At 45.5% G+C, this 20,846-nt stretch overlaps 2 protein-coding genes across 5 annotated transcripts in view; one reads left to right on the top strand and one right to left on the bottom strand.

Moving 5' to 3' along the window:
- MYOF (myoferlin) overlaps positions 1–20,846 on the top strand; it is a 154,821-nt gene that overhangs the window by 11,320 nt on the left and 122,655 nt on the right. For all 4 annotated transcript variants that reach the window (XM_089897938.1, XM_022569328.3, XM_022569326.3 and 1 more), the window contains exons 2-3: positions 7,937–7,992; positions 10,562–10,653. In XM_089897938.1, the coding sequence (XP_089754064.1) occupies positions 7,937–7,992; positions 10,562–10,653 (148 nt within the window). The remainder of the gene's footprint in view (positions 1–7,936; positions 7,993–10,561; positions 10,654–20,846) is intronic.
- LOC111172485 (large ribosomal subunit protein eL42-like) lies at positions 17,761–18,494 on the bottom strand. Its single transcript, XM_022569329.3, has one exon. It carries the CDS (start codon positions 18,154–18,156, stop codon positions 17,836–17,838), a length of 321 nt encoding a protein of 106 aa, XP_022425037.2. The 5' UTR covers positions 18,157–18,494; the 3' UTR covers positions 17,761–17,835.

The raw sequence follows: 20,846 nt of genomic DNA, 5'->3' as shown, positions 1-20,846 counted from the left end.
CACCTGCATCGAGATTCTGGCTTTGTTTCTTACTGGCAGGTGAGCCTGGACAAACTACTTAATTTTATTGTGCTATTGGGCTTAAATAAGGATAATAATAGCAACAGGTAACATACAAAGCCCTTTGAAGAGTGCCTGGCATGAGCCCAAAATTTGGTCCCTATTACTCCTGGGCATTAGGTTGCCATGTTTATTAATGACGAAATCTAGGTATGGAGAGTTGGAGTCAGTGCCCAAGGTCACCCAGCTGGTAAGTGGTGAAAATGTGGCAGGTTGCCTGGCACCCTCAGCCTGAGGTGCTGGTGAAGAGCACAGGTTTGGAAATGAGGCAGGCATGGGGCTGAAGCTCAGCTCTGCCAATTAGTAGCTTTGTGATCTTGGGCAAGTCAGTTAACACCCCTGAACCTCAGTTTCCTCATCTGCAAAATGGGGATATTAGTACCTCCCTGTTGGGCTGCACCCTGCAGGCCTAAAAGGACTCTGCTTGCCCAGCTTCAAGACCAAAGAAAGAGCCGGGAGTCAGCAACAGAGACAGCAATGGTTTAATGGAGGGGGGAGCTTACATGCCTGAAGCAAGGTCCTAGAGCAACACCCCACCAAGTGTGGTGGACGGTGGGCAGGACATGGTGGCAGTCTTCACTGGGGTGGGGGGCAGGGGGTGGAGATTACCAATTATAGGGGAAATGACGTCAGGTGGGTTCATTAGTCACCAGGCAAACCAGCAGAGGGGCACGCCCCTCACGGCCCCTTTGATAAGAACAATCACCAGCTGGGGCCTGGGGCAAGTACATAGGAAGGTGAGTCAGGTGAGTAAGATATAGGAGAAGCAGGCACTGGTCAGGCAGGGGATGTACAGAGAACAAGAGAACAGCCTTCTTGAGTTGCCTGACCGTATACTTCACCCCTGCATACCCTGTATAACCCTTACAATCTTGGTCCGCCTCTCTTCCGAGATATCCCTGGGGTCAGGTACGTAGAGGGGCACTGCAACCAGATACCACAGATACAATACATACAGGCCACCCCTGGTTTTCACAAACCCAGAGCCACCCCCAAGTGTGTGGTCAGGCCACTCAAGATGGCTGTTCTCTTGCTCTCTGTACATTCCCTGCCCGACCAATGCCTGCTTCTCCTGTATCTTACTCACCTGACTCACCTTCCTAGGTACTTGCCCCAGGCCCCAGCTGGTGATTGTTCTCATCAAAGGGGCATGAGGGACGTGCCCCTCTGCTGGTTTCCCTGGTAACTAATGAGCCCACCTGATGTCAATTCCCTATAACTGGTAATCTCTCCTCCACCACACGGGGCCCCCTCCCCGGGAGCGAAGACTGCCGCGGCGTCCTGCCCATCGTTCGCTGCACATGGTGAGTTGTCGCTCCAGGACCTTGCTTCAGACATGTAAGCTCCCCCCTCCATTAAATCATTGCTGTCTCTGTTGCTGACTCTGGGCTCTTTCATTGGTCTTGAAGCTGGGCAAGCGCAGGCCTTGTAGGCCTGCGGGGTGCAGCCCAACGCTCCCGCATAAGGATTTGACGTGAATGTGTTTAAAGTGTCTGGCACAGAATGGATGCTCGTATTCAGTTCTCCACCGAGAGAGCCGATCCAGGTGCCTGCCCGACCTGGGCTCCTTTCATCTGCAGCCCAGGCAGTTGGCAGGGCTGGAACGTGACCACACCCCAGGGTCAGCTTTTAGGAAGTAGATGCTGTATGGGTTGTTCAGATTGACTGGGCTTCACCGCAGCTCCCCTGAGGATTTGGTTTTGATTCAAGAGTGTGTGTGCCTGAAGGGGTGGCTCCAGAGGCCACTGGGGCACTGGGAACAGAAAGCTGAGCGGTAACCCAGCCTGCCTTTTTGTCTGGGCGTTCCTTTAATCAGCAACAGTGACTGTTTCAGAAATTTACAAAACAGCCTCGCTTTGTGTCACAGTTGCCATTTGGCCAAAATGCCTTTCTCTTAGAACCGGTTTGGCAACATCTCCTGGAGCATTAGTGCAGCCGGTTGGGAAGCAAATAGAGATACTCCTTCAGCCAGATTGACCTGGATGGGCCACCTGTCTTCATGAGTCCCTCTAACACCTGAGGGTGGAGTAGTGTCCTGCTGGCCCTTCCTGGAGCCTTCCCTGCTTCCTGGTTCTTGTGGACGTTCTTCTAGATGCTGGTAGCTGCCAGGCTCACTGCCAGGGAGGAGCAGGCACTACCCACATGCCAGCTGCCTCTGGCGAGCCTCAGAGGCCTGGAATGGAGCCACGTGGCAGAATTGCTCCACCAGGGCTGTGCCCAGGCCCCTGGGCACTTCCTTTAGGCACTGGGGCCCTGCCCTCCAGAGAGGGCTCCATAGCCTGGGAAACCTCCTGGAGTCCACACTGGATGCTGCTCAGGTGCTGTAAGAAGAAATGATGTACTAGCTCCTGCTGGTTTAGTGCTTACGACATGCTGGGCCCTATGCTGAGCACTTTGTATTCATTTTCTTAATCATTGAAGCAACTTTAGTCATAATATTTATGAGCTTATCAAGTCCATTTCATTCAAATCATGGAGAAATGACTCTGGGGGGGATAACAATGTTAATAATGCAGTCCCAGCCTTTAAGAAGTCACTCTCTGGTCTTAATCCTCCAATTTTGGAAATTGCTCTGTGTCTGTATCTTCTAGAGTTTCAATCCTTGCTCTACCACTCACTTGCTGTGTGACTCCTGATAAGTTGCTTACCCTCTCTGTGTCTTGGGTTCTTCCTCTGTAACTGGAGATGATCATAATAGAATTTACCTCTTAGGGTTGGTGTGAAGATTAAGTGAGACAGTCATGGGAAGCGCTGGGAACAGTGACTAGGTCAGAGCACTTAATAACTGTTAGCCATGTGTGGAAGGGCTTCAGGGGGCTCTGTGAAATTTTAAGCCAGATAGTGGATGCCTTTGTGTATGTCTGTGAATGTTTCTCAAAACAAAGGGGGCATAATCCAGGACCCAGAGAAGATGCAGAAGTATTTCTGAATGGGAGGTCAAGTTTAGATGCATGGCTGATCTACCTTGCGTACCAAAGAGCTGAGTTACTTAAGAAAGCTTTGTAAGTAACACCCCCATTTCTCCTGGGGCCATCTCAGTAAGACGCAGCAATCTAACCAGTCAGGACTTGGGGGCACTTCATATTGGACCTGGAGGAAAACTTAGAGATCATCTAGTCTAAATTCACCAGTTCACACAAGAGGGACTCTGAGCTTGGTGGTTGAGCCTTATGTCTCCCTGAGGTAACAGCTCAGGGAAATGGAGAGTTCCCTGATTTGAAAGTCCAGTGAGAAGAGCTGGACAAATACCTGTCTTCTCCTTGCAGGATTGTTAGGATCAGTGAGATGGTATGTATGTATTTGGAAGTATGTAAAATGTGTTACCATTGTAGATGTTATTACTTCCATGGGCACCTGGTATTACCAGTTAGTTCTGTTTCTCTGGAACCAATAGTATATATGTACATATAAATGGAGAGAGACAGAGACAGGGAGAGAGAGACAGAGACAGAGGGGGAGAGGGCTCATGCAATTGTAGGGGCTGGCAAGACTGAAATTTCTAGGGCAGGTATATGGTCAGGCCACTCAAGATGGTTGTTCTCTTGCTCTCTCTACATCCCCTGCCCGACCAGTGCCTGCTTTACCTGTATCTTACTCACCTGACTCACCTTCCTACTTACTTGTCCCAGGCCCCAGCTGGTGATTGTTCTTATCAAAGGGGCTGTGAAGGACAAGCCCCTCTGCTGGTTTCCCTGGTAACTAATGAGCGCATCTGACATCAATTCCTTTATAAGTGGTAACCTCCCCTTCTTCCCGGGAGTGAAGACTGCTGCCGCGTCCTGCCTGCTGTCTGCAGCACATGGTGGGGTGTCGCTCCAGGACCTTGCTTCAGAGGTGTGAGCTCCCCCCCTCCATTAAACCATTGATGTCTCTGTTGCTTACTCCGGGCTCTTTCTTTGGTTTTGAAGCTGGGCAAGCACAGGCCTTGTAGGCCTGCAGGGTGCAGCCCAACAGCAGACAAGTAGGCTGGAAATTCAGGTAAGAGTTGATGTAGTCTTGAGACTGAAATCTAAAGGGCAGGCAAGCAGGCTGGAAACTTGGGTAGGATCTTCTGATACAGTCTTGAGGCAGAATTCTTTCTTCTCTAGGAAACCTCAGTTATTCCTCTTAAGGCCTTCAGCTGTTTGGATGAGGCCCACCCACCTTATAGAGAGTAATCTGCTTTACTTAAAGACAGTTGATTGCAAATGTTAGTCACATCTATAAAATACCTTCGCAGCAACATCTAGACTACTGTTGGACCAAACAACTGGCACCATAGACTAGCCAAATTGACATAAGATTAACATTCACCCTGGTCCTCTCAGCACAGATGCACCAATCCGGTCTTAGGAGTCACGGTGTTTCTCTCACTATTTCAGTAAGAGTTCACACTGTAGGTGAACAGCAAAGGAAATGGTTCTGTGCACGAGGGCATGGTGGCTTGGCAAGGAGTGCTTGTTCAGTTCTTAGGAAACGTTATTGGGAGGTTGGCAAGCGAGTTAATTACTGCAATGGTGACCTTCACAGAACTGAGAGGGAAGCCAGTGTAGCTAATCAAAAAACAGGAAATGTCTCAAAGAATGCCTTGAATCATGGTCCAGAGTGTATTCTGCATTTGAATCAATTGTTATGTTCTGGGTTGAAACTATTTAATTCCTTACTGTAGACAGAAACAGTTCTCTTCATAACTTCAGAGGTGGGAACTGGGGGAGGTGGAGAAGGGGAAAGAGTTTCCTGTAGTTTAATCTGATGTTTAGTGCCTGCAACTGAGGCCTTTTTTAAAAAAAAGATGTGGAATAATTGAATAAATGTGTGACATTGTGGCTGCTGATAAGACAGGAATTTATGTACTTTTTTTGGCTGACATGTGAGAAAAGGCAATAAAATGTAATGTGTGCACATTTTTTTAAAATTAATTTATTTTTGGCTGCGTTGGGTCTTCCTTGCTGCACGCGGGCTTTCTCTAGTTGCGTTGAGCAGGGTCTACTCTTTGTTGCGGTGCGCGGGCTTCTCATTGTGGTGGCTTCTCTTGGGGAACACGGGCTCTAGGCGTGCGGGCTTCAGTAGTTGTGGCACACGGGCTCAGTAGTTGTGGTGCACAGGCTTAGTTGCTCCGCGGCATCTGGGGTCTTCCTGGACCAGGGCTCGAACCCCCGTCCCATGCATTGGCAGTGGATTCTTAACCACTGCACCACCAGGGAAGTCCCTATGCATCTTCTTTATTCAGCGTTTCTGACAGCTTCTAGTGAGGCATTGGTGTGGTAGCAAACACACACTCAGGTTTTGGAGCCAGGGGGACGTAGGTACAGATTCTGGCTCTGTTTCTTTATTAGCTGTGTGACCTTGGACAAGTTAACCGGCTTTTCTCAGTTAACCACCTTGTCTATAAAATGAGGATGAGAATGTTTACCTTGCAGTTTTATTGTAAGGATTTAGAGTCACCGCAGTAGAATGCACAACCTGACACCTGTAGATCGTTATTTAGAGGGAGCAGCTACAACTGTGGATAGAAGCCATTTTGACCAGTTCCATCGATTTCAACATCCTTTGCAGGGCTTCTCTTTTTCTCCCACACTTTCTGGTACTGTACCAGAGAGGAAGATTGAGAGGTTTCTGTCAGACGAGGGGAAGAGTGAGTGGGGTCAGTATGGAAGTGTGAGAGGGGAAATCAGGACCACTTCTAGGTGACGTCAGAATCTGATCCAGTGAGGGGCTCTGGAGGCTGCATAGAAAGACCACAGTCAGAGTCAGGATAGGTCCAGGCATGAGCTGTTGAGTCAAGTCCTGCCGAAGTTTAAAAAGGGAAGCCAGCTGGGCGATGGGAGCCCACTCAAGTGGAGGAGTTAACGCTTAGCAGAGTGAGGGTGATGACTCATAGCTTTGCTATGCTGAGGTCGTGGAAGAATGAGGTGGCTAGTCCCACAGCTGGCCGTGTGCTGGGAGCCTTAGCAACGTGACATTCAGCTGAACGAAACCCACTACCTTCTCCATTCCACAGCAGTAGAGGGGAAGCTGAGGAGTGGTTCAAAGCTTGGCCACCAACGTGAGACTGCCTGGGTCCAAGACCTAGCTCTGCCCCACTTACTAACTCGGTGACGTTGAATTCGTTACTTGACTTCTCAGTTTCCTTAGCTGTGAAAGGGGGATGAAAATGATCATACATACCTCCTAGGGTTTGAAGGAGATTAGGTGATGTGAGATAATAGAAAAAATGTATGTTGGTCTGTGTCTTCCCCCCAACACCACGCCCTCGCTCATTTTTCCTGGCACAGAGCTCCTAAAACCCTTGTAACTTCCTAAGGGATAAGAGTACTAGGAGTGTTTTTTGTTCAATGAAGCCACTCTGGGTGGGCCCCTGGATGGGGGCTGGTCACCAGAAAGACGAAGCCATGATTAGAAGCTGGGGATTTTCAGCCCCAGCTCCACTTCTTTAGAGTGGGGAGAAGGGCTGGAAATGGAGTTAATAATTAATCATGGCTACATGATGGAGCCTCCATAAAAATCCCAGAAGTATGGGGTTCAGAGACTTTCCAGGTGGGTGAACACATCCATGTACCAGGAGGGCAACGCACCCCCACCTCCATGGTGACAGAACCATGGTGCTTGGGACCCTCTCAGACCTCACCCCATGTATCTGTTCAGCTGGCTGTTCATCTGTATCGTTTATCAGTCCTATAATAAACTGGTAAATGTAAGTAACAGTTTTCCTGAGTTCTGTGAGCTGCTCTAGCAAGTTAATTGAACCCAAGGATGGGGTCATAGGAACCTCAGATTTATCGCCAATTGGTTAGAAGCCCAGGTGACAACCTGGACTTGCTGTTGGTGTCTGGGGGTGGGGGCAGTCTTGTGGGACCGAGCCCTTAACCCCTGGGATCTGATGCTAACTCCAGGTAGACAGTGTCAGGATTGAGTTAAATTGTAGAACACCCAGGTGATGTTGCAGAAAATTGCTTGGTTGGGGGAACATGCCCCACCCAATACATCTGGTGTCAGTGTTGTGAGTGTTCTGTGTGATAGTAGAAGAGACACACAGGAAGAAAAACTTTTTTTTCCCCCTGAAAACAGGTGAGCTAAGGTTTACAAAGCCTTTTGTACTGAAACTTAGCTTTTATTTTGTTAAGTGTCTGGGGACTCAGGGATTCAGTAGAAGCCCCTGCTCTTTGGACTTTGCTCCAAGGAAGCTTTAAGCACTAGCTGGATAAACATTTACTCATCTGGGTAGTTGTACTGTCCAGTCTCAGATGCAGAGAAAGAAGACCTTGTGTCTTCAGAAACAATGAGCCAGGAGTAAAGGAAATGCCCAATGCTCTGCTGGTCCTAGAAAGTGCTCATCTACGAATTACCTTGTATTAGGGCTGTGAGCGGGAATCCAGCATAATCTTTAAGCTGTGTTGGGGTCTTATCACATGCAAAGGCAGCATGGGCTTCAGAGCTGAAATTCCAGGTTTATATCAGGGCACCACTGCTGCATATGAGGTCAGACACATTCCTCAACTCCTTTGAGTCTCAGTATCCTCATTTATAAAATGGGATACCTGTGGGTCAAAGGTTACCTTCGTTGGCTTCTTTCTGCAACAAGCTGGGGAGATGCACAGGCCCTGGGTGACTTTGGTCTGCAGGATTTGTTAAGGGAGAGACAGAGGATCACAGCATTTCTGTGATTTTGAGTCTCCCATCCCTCAGCTCCTTGTCGGTCTGGGGATGGGAAAAATGTTTTTAGGCCAAAAATGCTGTTCAGTTTGGAAAACTCGTTCAGGTAGCCCTCACCCTAGTCAGATGAAGGTAAAATGTAGGCACACCATTTGCCCTCAGGGAAAGGTTCTTTGAATGAACAGATGAATGGTACAGGCTCTGTAAATATTTCTAATTGATATCTCTTATTTTTAATTTGCAGATGAGAAAAAGAAAACAAAGAAAGTCGATAATGAACTCAACCCAGTGTGGAATGAGGTGACTTCGTTAGTTTTCAATTTTGTTTCACTGGATAAGCTACCTCTGATTGTCCCATCTTTGGTCAGAGGTTAACTCTTCCATTTGGAAGGACAATCTCTGCATTTCACCCCTACCCCCTCCACCTCCCTCTGTGGCCACAGAGGCAGCAGAGCAGCTTAAGGACACTACTGCACAGTGACATCTCCTGTGCAGTAGTGGTGTGGCAAGTGGAGCCTGGATGGGTTAAGGAGGGTGGGGTTCTAGCCTGGTGCAGCCATGCGCTTGCTGTGTGACCTTGTCCAGTTATGCTGCAAATTGGGGCACATCTGTAGAGCGAGGGGTGGGATTAGATCACCTCTGGAGTCCCAGAGAGAAAGCTCTGTAATTAAAAAACATATCTGCATGTGACTAATCGAAATGGTATGACATGATACTTTGTGTATCTGGAAGAGTGTCATTTATTGTTTTTTATGTTGATAAAAGTAATATATACTTAATGTAGAAATTTTGAGAACTTCAGATTAGCTTAAAAAAATTACTTTTGGTCCTACTATCCAGAAGCAACTACCGTTAACATCTTGGAGGTATCAACAAATATTGAATGAACACATTTAATGAAATAGGACGTCTTAGAATTAGCCAGTTAGCATCACACAGTGAATACAGTTTCCGATCCTATTTTGTCCTACTGTTATATTCCTGAACATATACCCCGATAATTCCATTAAAAAAAGATTTTTATTGGCTATGTAATATTGTATTGAATTGATATAATTTATAGACCTCCCCCCCACTAACGACTTTATATCTATTTTATAAATTGTTTCAGTGTTTAATAGACTTACAGATACGTGAAATTTTTAATTCTTTCCACTGAGTAGGATCTTCCTACGCTGACTGATTTTTGAAAAGTTGATCATCTGCCCTATTGTTTTTCTAAAAACCAGCTCAAACCTTTCTGGATAAGTGCAGTGATAAATGTCTTTGTTATTTTGCTAAGTCACCAGGCTGTGACGGCTTCCTTCCACCAACTGCAAATCCCTTCTCCCCTTCCCCTCCCAACGAGTTTCAGTATCCCTATAAAATAAAGACTACTCGTTCTCACTGGATGAGGCCAAGACTGAAAGCTTCTTAATGCCTATCTGAAATGCCCTGCTGGTTTCATGCAGGTTGAGAGGGAATTCCACTTCTCTGCAATTTCACTGGAACCCAGAGCACAGCCAGCTGGACTGCCAGCTCCATGAGAGCCAGAGGCTGTCTGGTTGGTTCCTGTGGAAACTGTGGGTTCCTAGCACCTCACACAGAGCTCCAAGACTAAAATAAATAAAAAGTACGTGTATGTGTGCATTTAGTGATAACATGCCCCTTTATTTTTTAAATTATTTATTTATTTATTCTTGGCTGTGTTGGGTCTTCGTTGCTGCACGTGGGCTTTCTCTAATTGTGGCGGGGGTGGAGGGCTACTCATCCTTGCGGTGCGCAGGCTTCTCTTGTTGCTGGAGCACGGGCTGTAGGTGTGTGGGCTCAGTAGTTGTGGCTCTCGGGCTGTAGAACGCAGGCTCAGTAGTTGTGGCTCACGGGCTTAGTTACTCCGTGGCATGTGGGATCTTCCCGGACCAGGGCTTGAACCCGTGTCTCCTGCATTGGCAGGCGCATTCTTAACCACTGTGTCACCAGGGAAGTCCCAACACGCTTCTTTATATTTGAGCTCAATCCATGTGGCCGATGACAGAGAGGTATATGGTCACATGAGTAGGCGTGTTTCCCCGAGGGCGTCATCCATCTTACCCCATTTTGTTTCCAATGAATTTTTTTTCTCATAGTGCTTATGTATTTATCAAGTAAACTTCCCAATTGCAGCTTTATAACTGAAACCAAACCTAAATGAAATGCCAACCCAAACCCATGTGGATTGGTGGGTATGTTTTAATATGAGCTGTGAGACTCCTTCTCCATCCATTCCAAACCCATTACAAGGAGCATCAGATCATCATCATGCAGTGCTTTATTTAATTAATTTATTACATAATCAAAGACATCAGTGGTACTAAGTTAATCTTTTTTTTTTTTTTTTTTAACATTTGCCATTAGAAAGCAATTTACTGCCTTAAGATGAGAGACTCAGCTGACTACAGCACTGACCATGGTGGGACTTAAAATAAGGGGCTGATGCATTTCAGAAAATGTTTTCTTAGATTATTTACCACTTTCTTCGATAATATGGTTAAGAAAAGCAAATAATTTAAAAATAACCATTGAAGAAAGCATTTTCACATACATATTTTATTCTGTTTGTGCTACAGCTGTGGTAGGCATTAAGTCTAGTTCTCTGCCTATGAGACGGATTTGGTGACTTGTCCAAAGCCATAGAGTCTAGAAAACGGGAAGCTAGGAGTCTGGTTTTCTTTCCCAGGAGCCTCAGCAGCCTCCAGGTTCAGAATTTGAGCACTTTTGTCTAACTATAGAACTGAGTACTTCAAAAGATTGTCATTGGTGGAGATGATCTGATATCTAGTATCGGTGCATCTTATTATATTCCTGGATCCTTTTAACAGCCTCTTTGTTTTCATAACCTACCTGTGGACAGATTTTGGAGTTCGACTTGAGGGGTATACCACTGGACTTTTCATCGTCCCTTGGGATTGTTGTGAAAGATTTTGAGACAATTGGACAAAATAAGTAAGTTGATTTCAATTGTTTTTCTCATGTTGCATATTGTCTTACTATTGTTCGTTTTGTTGAAGGAACATATCTTTAATAACATAATATTTCCAATATAATTGTGCTTTAATTCTGTGCCCTCCTCCACCCCTTATGAGCCAATATCAGATGTGGCTAATCAATCACAGTGCACTTTCCCAATGACTGCTGTATTCATAAGAGGTTGCAAACACTAAGCCACCACTAGTCTAGCCAATTTGGCCCTTAACAGTGAAACCTTTTTATGCTCCTGCAGTTTCTTTGTTAACTAGGTATAGGCACTGATGATTTATCCAAACTGTAGCTTTATTGGACACAAACAAAATCATTTCTTCTTCTGATTATGTATAACCCATGTATGTCTCATTCAAGTTCTCTTTCCAGCCCTGCTTCCATTTTAACGTCTCGGTGGTTTTTTAGACCCAACAGATCCAAACCAGATTCCTACTCTTACTGCCCCTGCCAGTTTCAGATGGGGAAGAGTCACGGTGGTGCCCAATGGTGGCACACAGAGTTGTCCCCTGGGTAAAGTTGAGGTTCCCATGGGACAGAATGACCTCAGTAAATTCACCCCAGTCCTTGATCTAGACTGTGGCCTTAGACTTGGAACGCAGTCTTATGTTATCAATTCAAACTAACTAAACTCACAAGAGAACAATTCTTAAAACCATAATACTTGTTATTTTCCAATGGAAATAAATTGCCTGGTTGGAGAGGGCATTCCTACTCTCTAATTAATGAATTCTTTTTAAAATGAATTTAAAAAAAATTTTATTTTATATTGGAGTATAGTTGATTTACAGTATTGTGTTAGGTTCAGGTGTACAGCAAAGTGATTTAGTTATACATATACATGTATCTATTTTTCAGATTCTTTTCACATATAGTTTATTACAGAGTACTGAGTAGAGTTCCCTGTGCTATACAGTAGGTCCTTGTTGATTATTTTATATATAGTAGTGTGTATATGTTAATCCCAACCTCCTAATTTATCCCTCCCCCCCCACCTTTCCCCTTTGGTAACCATAAGTTTTCTATTAAGTGTGTGAGTCTGTTTCTGTTTTGTGAATAAGTTCATTTGTATTATTTTTTTAGATGCCACATAGAAGTGATATCATATGATACTTGTCTTTCTCTGTCTGACTTCATTTAGTATGATAATCTCTAGGTGCATCCATGTTGCTGCAAATGGCATTATTTTGTTCTTTTTAATGGCTGAGTAATATTCCATTGTGTATATGTACCACATCGCCTTTATCTACTCCTCTGTCGATGGCCATTTAGGTTGCTTCCATGTCCTGGCTCTTGTAAATAGTGCTGCAATGAACATTGGGGTGTATGTACCTTTTCGAATTATGGTTTTCTCTGCATATATGCCCAAGAGTGGGATTGCTGGATCATACGGTAGCTCTATTTTTAGTTTTCTGAGGAACTTCCATACTGGTTTCCACAGTGGCTGCACCAATTTATTGTACATTCCCACCAACAGTGTAGGAGGGTTCTCTTTTCTTCACACCCTCTCCCGCATTTATTGTCTGTAGACTCTTTGATGATGGCCATTCAGGCTGGTATGAGGTGATATCTCATTGTAGTTTTGACTTGCATTTGTCTAATAATTAGCGATGTTGAACATCTTTTTATGTGCTTTTTGGCCATCAGTATGTCTTCTTTGGAGAAATGTCTGTTTTCCTTCATGTCATTTCACATGGGAAGCCAAATTACTCTCTATCTTTGATTGTAAGATATCATTGACTGTAAGATGTACTATTAAATTAGTAACATGTTTGGGGTGGGCGGTGGGGGCCGGGGAGGAAGAAGCCTGATATTAAATGCCCACATCAATTGTAAGAAGCATCTCAGGTTTTAGTAATGTGAATTTATTTTAAAATGTATGTCTTAGTCTCAGGTACATTTGGTATGATCAGAAGGCTGCAATGAGAGCAGTAAATTAGAATGAATTAGTTGAGATATGGTGGCCATATGCTCTGATTTCTTTGGGTAGTCCTGGTTTGTTGTCCCAGCACAATGATTTATGATGTCGCTTTTGCTGTCAACAGTGGCTTGATTTGGACAGTAAATTAGATGGTCATCTTGGGCCTTGGGGTCTTCTGCTTAATGGCGTCAGACTAAGAGCCTGCACAGGCTTTGAGAGCTACTGCCCGTGTCACCTTTCATGAGATCCTTTCTTCCATGTTTCATTGCTGACCAATGCCCCTTGTGACCGATGCATTTTTTTCTTAAGCTATATACATACATTCTGGTAGATTCTGGCCCTACTCTCTTGCATCGAAAAACCATTCTAGCTTTTTAAGGTTATGCTGTACATCTCAGCTTTGAAGCAATTATATGATTTTCTATCCCCCACCCCAACTTTACCAGATTTCAAAGTTCTGGGGAAGCGGGTGATTAAGCCTCACTGTAGCCTCCTATCTGTTACTAATAATAGTTTTTTCTCCTCTTTCCTCTCCTCTTTCTGCAAGTGGTACCACTGTTTATATTGTAGACCAGCCCTCTCCGAAAGAAATATAGTGCAGGCTGCATATGTAATTAGAATTTTTCTAGTAGCCATGTTATAAAACAAAAAGAAACAGATGAAATGAATTTTAATAATATGTTTTATTTACACATAGAAATGATAATATTATACTATGTTAATCAATATTTTAAGAATCACTGAGACATTTTACATGCATTTTTTTCTTACACACCGGATCTCAAAGACTTAGTATTTCACATTAACAGCACATCTCTGTCTAGACCAGCCATATTTCAAGTGCTCCCTCACCACGTGTGGCCGGTGGCCATCACAATGGAGAGCACAGCTCCAGACCACTGAGCTCAAAACCTCAGGTCTCTGTGGATCTTCTCCCTTTTACATCCTCTCCAATCTGTTGCCAAATCTTACTTCTCTTTCTTTCCACTGTTTGTGCCATGTGCTTCTTACTTGTGGCCACAGCCAGCAGCCTGGTTCAGGCCTCATCACTTCGTGCCTCATCTGTTTGAACATATGGCAGTAAAGCCTGGCAGGCTGGCCTGGGAGCTCTCACCTATGTTTCAAACGAAGTTGTTGTTTTCTTGAATGTTACATCCTCGAGAGTGAAAACAAACAAATACATGAAGAAATATGTAATAGATCAGGTACTCTGAAGTGCTGTAATCTAAGGAGGAAACTGCCATAGCCCATGAAGAAAACTAAAGCAGAGTAAGAGGGTGGTTACTGAGGGTGGGGGGACGTTGTTTGAGGTGATAATAAGGTGACAATTGAGCAGAGACCTAAATAAAGTGAAAGAATGAGCCATGCAGCTTTCTGGGGGGAAAGAATATTCTTGGCGGAGAGAACAGCAAGTGCAAAGGCCCTGAAGCAGGAGTACACCTTGGTGTTGGAGAAAGATCTGTATTGGAGAAAGATCGAAGAGGCCAGAGGGCTGGGGTGGGGGATGGAGATGAGATCAGCAAAGCCACAACATGCATGGCTTTGTGAGCCACGATGCAAGCTTTGGATTTCATTCCTAGTAGGATGGAACTTCGCTGAAGGGTAGTGATTATGATCTTATTTACATTTTTAATGTATCGCTTGGGCTTTCTGTGTGGAGTTTGGATGTAGGAACCAGTTAGGAAGCAGGGGAAACTACTGGGAGAGCATTACATACTTATTTTATAACTGTTGAAAACATAGTGGGGCCCTTGGATGACAGCAGAGCAATATTTTATGTATGTTTGTCCAAAATATTTGTGTATTTTGGTCTCGTATTTTCTTCTTGGCTTTTCTGTTAAAGATTTGGCCTTGGGCTTCCCTGGTGGCGCAGTGGTTGAGAGTCTGCCTGCCGATGCAGGGGACAGGGTTCGTGCCCCGGTCCGGGAGGATCCCACATGCCGCAGAGCGGCTGGGCCCGTGAGCCATGGCCGCTGAGCCTGCGCGTCCGGAGCCTGTGCTCCACAACGGGAGAGGCCACAACAGTGAGAGGCCCGCGTACCGCCAAAAAAAAAAAAATTTTTTTTTCCTACCGGCTTAAGGAATGTCTTGCTTGTGAACTTTGCTGTTGCCATGGAGACTGGCTGTGTAAATAGGGCCCTCACTCCAGAGTCTGCAGCCCCAGGGCATGTAAGCAAACAGTACCAGGCTGCCTGGGTTTGCCTGAGCATGGTGCCCACACCCATAGGGACTGGACCGGGCAGTCTGAGCACGCACAGTGCTAGTGCATCAGCAACGTCCCTCCCTAGGCGCTGCGAGCTGGTGGGGCTGTTCTGCGCACACTCTGTTCTTCCTCATTTTACAGTCATCCAACCAGCCATGTGCACTGAAAGAGGGTGAGGGAAGAGCTAGAGGAGCCTCTTGGTCACATGATGAACATGAAATGGTATTTTTAGCTGAAATGTCAGAGTGGAAGGATTTTCCCAGTGGCTGAAGAATGAGATTTCCCTTTCCAGACAGGCAATGTGGCCGTCCCTTAATGAGCCCTTTGAATGCATTATCCCACCTAATCCTCACAGATACCCAGTTTTTTTTCTCAGAGAGGTTTAGTCGCCTGCTCAGGGTCACACAGCAGGTATGTATCAGAGTCAGCATTTATATTCAGACCTGTGCTCTTGACTTCTCCATTACACTGAAAACCTCTGACCACCTATAGGGACCAAAATGTAGGTGGAATGATTATCTTTTAGCTTAATTTTTTTTTTTTTTTTTTGCCATGCCGCACTGCTTGTGGGAGGATCTCAGTTCTCCGACCAGGGATTGAACCCGGGCCACTCCAGTGAAAGCACTGAATCCCAACCACTAGACCACCAGGGAGCTCCCTAGCTTAAAATTTTTTTTCTAATTTTGCCAGAAAACAAACAACCCCCCCCACACTCATTGTCAGAGTATTGGTTCCTCCTTCTTAGGTAAAAGTTTTAAGCAGGCATTTTATGCTATTAAGTAACAAGTCACTTAAGTTCATTCCTTGCAATGAACAAGGTGAGTTCAGAGAATATATCTCATCTCATGTGATCTTCACAATGACCTCGAGAAGTGGAGATGAGACTTGAGGTTCAGAGGGGTTGAGGCTGGGACCCTGATCTCTTGGCTTCCTGGCCCTGCTGTCACTCTGCTTGAGTTCCTAAAGAAGAAGTATCTTCAGGAGCCTGGAAATATAGGAATGAAAGATTTTTTACAAGTTTTCAGATTTGTGGGTGTGTGTATGTGTTCTGCTCATGCTAAGGTGATGTCACAGGGACCAGATTTACCCTCTCACCTGACACAACCAAAAAAGTAGATGAAATACATGCCCCAGTGGTTTCAGATACTGGGCACTAGCAGCACAGGATACTGATCCCCAAGAGAGGGGGATAAATGAGCTGAGCCCTCTGAGTGCCCAGCTTCACGCCTAGAGAGCACTTCCAGGCTGCATTGCAGGACAGGCAGATCTTGGTTGTCTCCCAGAGTTGGGGAGGTGCAGGTGGGAGCCTAGAGCTAGGCGCGCGTGCACACACACACCCACCACCCACGCAGAGTGCTCCAGAGATTTGCAGAGGGTTCCGCTTGACTCCTCGGGTGTGGACTGGTCAGTGAGGAAACTACCTGAGGGCTGAGAATGGTTAACCCTCCCCCCATCCAGAGTGGGAAAACCTTCAAATTCATGAGCATCACGTAGAGTACTCAGAAGGATTTTACCTCAGGATTGTGAAGAAAAGAAATAGATACATCATTATTAAACAGATGCACTATTAGATGATATTATGAGTAGGTATGGACAATGAAACAGGTGTTATAATCGTATCCCACAGGTTAAGGAAGGTAGAGGAAAGCTTGAGCAAGTGAAGTAGAGACGTGGAAGGTATTAAAAAAGATCCAAATTGAACGTGTAGGAATGCACATTACAATGTCTGATATAAAATGACTGTAACTGTCTAAGAGTTTGCCTTCCTAGTACTCTTATTTTTCCCCTCCATGTGTGTGTACTTGTGCATTTGAAACCATCACATATACCCCACACAAATGCACGGCAAAGTTAGAGACATCCTCCGAAGGTAAATTGTCTGCTTGGCTGTAATGTAAGAAGATAACCGAAGACCTCACAATATACCCAGGAGGAAATTTACCCGAGTTCTTGCATAAGAGGTGGTGTGGGCAAGCGGTCAGCTGCATGATCAGGACATTAGTTTGGGTCTTGGCTCTGCTACTTACTGGTTGGGTGGCTTTTGGCAGGTTTCTTCATCTTCATGATGGTGGCTGGAATACTTCCTCAGTAAGTGATAGACATAAGGGCAAATTTAATATAGTTAAGGAAAAAAACCACTTAAATTTCCTGATGAACAACATAATAGCTAATATCTATTGTGGGCTTACCATGGGCCAGGAATTGTGCTAAAACTGCTCCACACGCAGTCGGTTTTCATCTTTATAATGTCTTTGAGTCAGACAGGTTTATTGACGTCTTAGAGAAAAATGTGGCTCAGAGAGTTTCACCAAATTGCTTAAAGTCACCCAGCTCTTTGATTGGAAGCACGTGGATTTAACTTCGTAAATCCAGAGTTTAACCTCAGACCTTCCAATGTTTATTTCCTGTGTGTGTGTGTGTGTGTGTGTGTGAGTGTGGGTTGAGGGCCAGAGTGCCAGAATGTGAAAGTGAGAGCACAGCATAACTAACACACACACTTACACACAGGATGGTACTGGGGACTGTAGAATTAGAAAAAGCAAAAGGACAAGCCTGGGTTATGGAATATACTAACTCCCTGGGCAAGGGTTTTTTGTTTTTGTTTTGTTTTTGCTTAGAGAAAACAGAAAGACTGTGGTTTGGAATGAAATTAATTTGATGGGACGGTGTGGTATTGCTTATGAGAAATTTTTGTTTACTGGTGTACAAAAGACCTTGTGTTCAAGCTTTTAATACTTTTATTTCCCCTAGTGGTGAGACTCGCTTCTGCCACTGCCATGTGTAAACATAGCAGTGGGATTAATTGAGGCGGTCCCCATGACCTCTCCTTTTCCCCAGTGTGGTTGGTGAGAAGGGTCGAGGCAGGTTTTCTACCTGGAGTAGCTTCTCGGGCTGTGAGAAAATCTAAGCCAGAGGCAGATGGTACTTGGAACAAAACTCCCAGTTCTGATTTCTTTTTTTTTTTTTTTTGGAAGTAAACAATCTCAAATGTTTATTATCTTCATAACAAAACAAAATATGAAGCTCAGAACTGGATCACTTGGCCATTTCTCTTCTTATCTCCTCCCAGCTCAAAATGCTTGCTTCTCTTAATAGCCAGCATTCTCTTAGATCTGCAGTTCGGCTCAACACATCCAAGCCTCAGCACAATCTTCTTTGTAGTTTTAGCCTTTTTCCGGAAAATCGGCTTAGTCTGCCCACCGTAGCCACTCTGCTTCCTGTCATACTGCCGCTTTCCCTGGGCATACAGAGAATCCTTGTCCTTCTTGTACTGTGTCACTTTGTGGGGTTGGTGCTTGCCACACTTCTTACAGAAAGTCTGGCGGGTTTTAGGAACGTTCACCATGTTTGCGAGAGCGCTATCAGCACAGAAAAGCTGATTTCTTTTTAGTTCCGCTTTTTCAACAGACCAGCAAAGCTATGCAAAGATCAAAGCTGGTTTGGGCTGGTTGGCTCTGGGTGCTGGAGAGGCTGAACCCCGCTGTTTGGGGAGATCACAGCCCTGGTGAGAAACACCCAGAGAGACTGAAAGAGAAAGACATTTCATAATAAGAGCTGTAATTATCTCCTGATTGTACTTGGAGGAACATCTCTTAGAAGAGGAAGCTTCATAACCTATAAATCATTTGCAAGGTCATTGGACTATCTTCAGTGATGTATCAATTAATTTATTCTTTCAACAGATATTTGCTTATGGCTGCTGTGTGTCAGACACTGCTCTAAGCGCTGGGGGTACTCCATGCCTTTCATGGGGCTCACATCTGAGTGGAGGCAACAGACAATAAACAAGTAAATCCACATATAGTTTATCAGATGGTGATAAATGTGAAGAATGAAGCAGGGGAAAAAGGGAGAAAAAGACAGGGTAAAGGGTGTGTGTGTGTGTGTGCGTGCATGCACGTACGCGTGCGCTGGTTTAGAAAGGTTTTTCGTATAAGGATTTGCTCTGGGGTCTCTTTTATAATGAAACGTTTTATGAGACCTATGGTTTTAAAAATGCATTCAGATTCGACTAATTGGATTTTATGAGAATTCAGCTACAGCTGAAGTTTACTTCTGGTCTAATCCTGAAAATAAAAATTGTTTTCCAAACAGATTCACGGTGTATATATAGCATTGATGGTGGGGAGGGAGCTATTTGATGTACATAAGAGAAAGGATTGGTTTTAAGAACTCTGCACAGTGATTGTATAGAAATGGCTGTGGGTAGTTACAAAGGGTTCTTATCTGTTCATTCATGCCCACCTGCCCACACTCCGCATAGATAAACCCACCTTCCTGTGATTTAGGCTGTGCATGAGTTCAGACCAGCTTTCCCTGCAAGTACTGACTTGGAGTCATATTGTTTTTAGGATCCCTTTTTCCAGAATAGTGTCTGAAATAATAATGAAAAGTGATGTTAACCACTTACCAGATCGTCCTTTTAATCCTTACAGCAATACTGTTAGGTAGGAGCTGTCATTATCCCCACTTTGCAGACGAGGACACTGAGGCTCAGAGAAGTTACACGATCCGTGGTACAAGGATAAGTCTGAATCAGGCAGCGCTGTCTAGCGCCAAGTTCTTAGTCACTATATGTTATGCTGTCCCCCTTACCTGGTCCAAGTGCTTGATGAATGAATGAGTGAATACTACTGCCTTGAGTCTAAAGGATGAGGGCATTAGACAGAGACGGAGCCTAGGAGTTCTGTTGAACTGTCCAGAACGGGCAAGCGTAGAGCCAGAACTTTGAGGACTGAATGAACAGGAGAATTGGTCAAGAGCAAATAGAAAAATAGCAGGTTACAGTCATTTATTCAAGAAATTCACTCTTAAGACATCTTCTACATGCCAGGCATTAGGCTAGTTAACGCACCCCTGGCCTTGTAGCCTCGCTGCCCAGGAGGGCTTTGGGGAAGAGACCTGGGCTTCCATTCATCTCCTTCCCCTGTTAAAGTGATGCCGTCTGCAGCAAAGGCTGGCCCTGAATCCTGCAGATACTGCCACAGCCTCCAGGCTAGTTCAGTGATTCCAAAATCTGGGCATGGCGTTTGTTACACCTCCACCTCAGGGGGCTTGTGCACTGCTAGGTTGGGGAACCACTGTGCGGACTAGGAGTTTCTAGGTTTTCTAAAACCCCTGCTCCCTTGTGACGAACGGGACAAAGGCCTCAAGGTCCTCTGACGATCCTGGTGTGGAGTAAGGAGGGGAAGCCACGGGAGGGCGCAGGTAACTAGGCCTGCCGAGTAGACTTTGATGGAGTTTTGCTTTCTCCTTTGTTCTATTAAATAATTGGTTGCTACGCCCATTTCTCAAACGTGAACCTCTATCATCACATTGAATGTACTTTTAGAAAACTGCACGCGTTCCCTGTTCCCCAGGACTGGCTTTGCCAGCTGCCTTCCCTACCCCCCTTCCTCCATCCACCCCTCCACCTGTTCTAGACCATTGTTTCTCAAACTTCCTGGGTATAAGAATTAACTAAAGAAAAAGTCTGACTCAGGGTCCTGGGAATCTGTACCCGCCCTGCTGATTCTGCTGCAGGGAAGTCTGGGGAACCACATTCTGAGAAACGGTTTTAGCAGCTAATCCAGAGCGCAAGGGTGGGCGGGTTGGGAGACTCGGAGGGTTCCCCACAGGTGAGGTGGATGGGAGACCTGGGGAGGTGCTTTCCGGGGTTCCCTGTGATAGGATTCACTGCCATGGCTGCCCCTGCCTCTCCCCCCATCTGGTAGAAAGCAAGGTGCAGGGCTTGGCGCTCCCTCCTTTTGGCTCAGAGCCAAGGGAGGAGCTCCACTGATACTGGCCTGGGGGAGGGAGAAGTCTGCGGAGGGGATGGGACCCAGCCGAGCATGCCCACTGGCCTTCTGGGCCTGGCGCAGACGACAAGGCCCAGCTGGCTGAGAGCCCAGTGCTTCAAAGGGTGGGCGAATCATGGTCCTGCAGGAGACCTGGGAGCCACTCAGAAAAGCGTTTGTTCTCCAGCCCCGTTGGGGATTGTTATTGCCCCTCGGAGGATGGGAAGTTGGTAGTTCTGCAGTCCTTGGGAGCAGAAAC

The sequence above is a fragment of the Delphinapterus leucas genome, chromosome 16 (genome assembly GCF_059928025.1).
Source record: "Delphinapterus leucas isolate spDelLeu-1000000601 "Yukka" chromosome 16, BTC_Dleu_Yukka2, whole genome shotgun sequence".
Taxonomy (NCBI): Eukaryota; Metazoa; Chordata; class Mammalia; order Artiodactyla; family Monodontidae; genus Delphinapterus; species Delphinapterus leucas.
The sequence above is the reverse complement of the archived record's forward strand: the minus strand, read 5'-3'. Positions and strand labels throughout refer to the sequence as shown.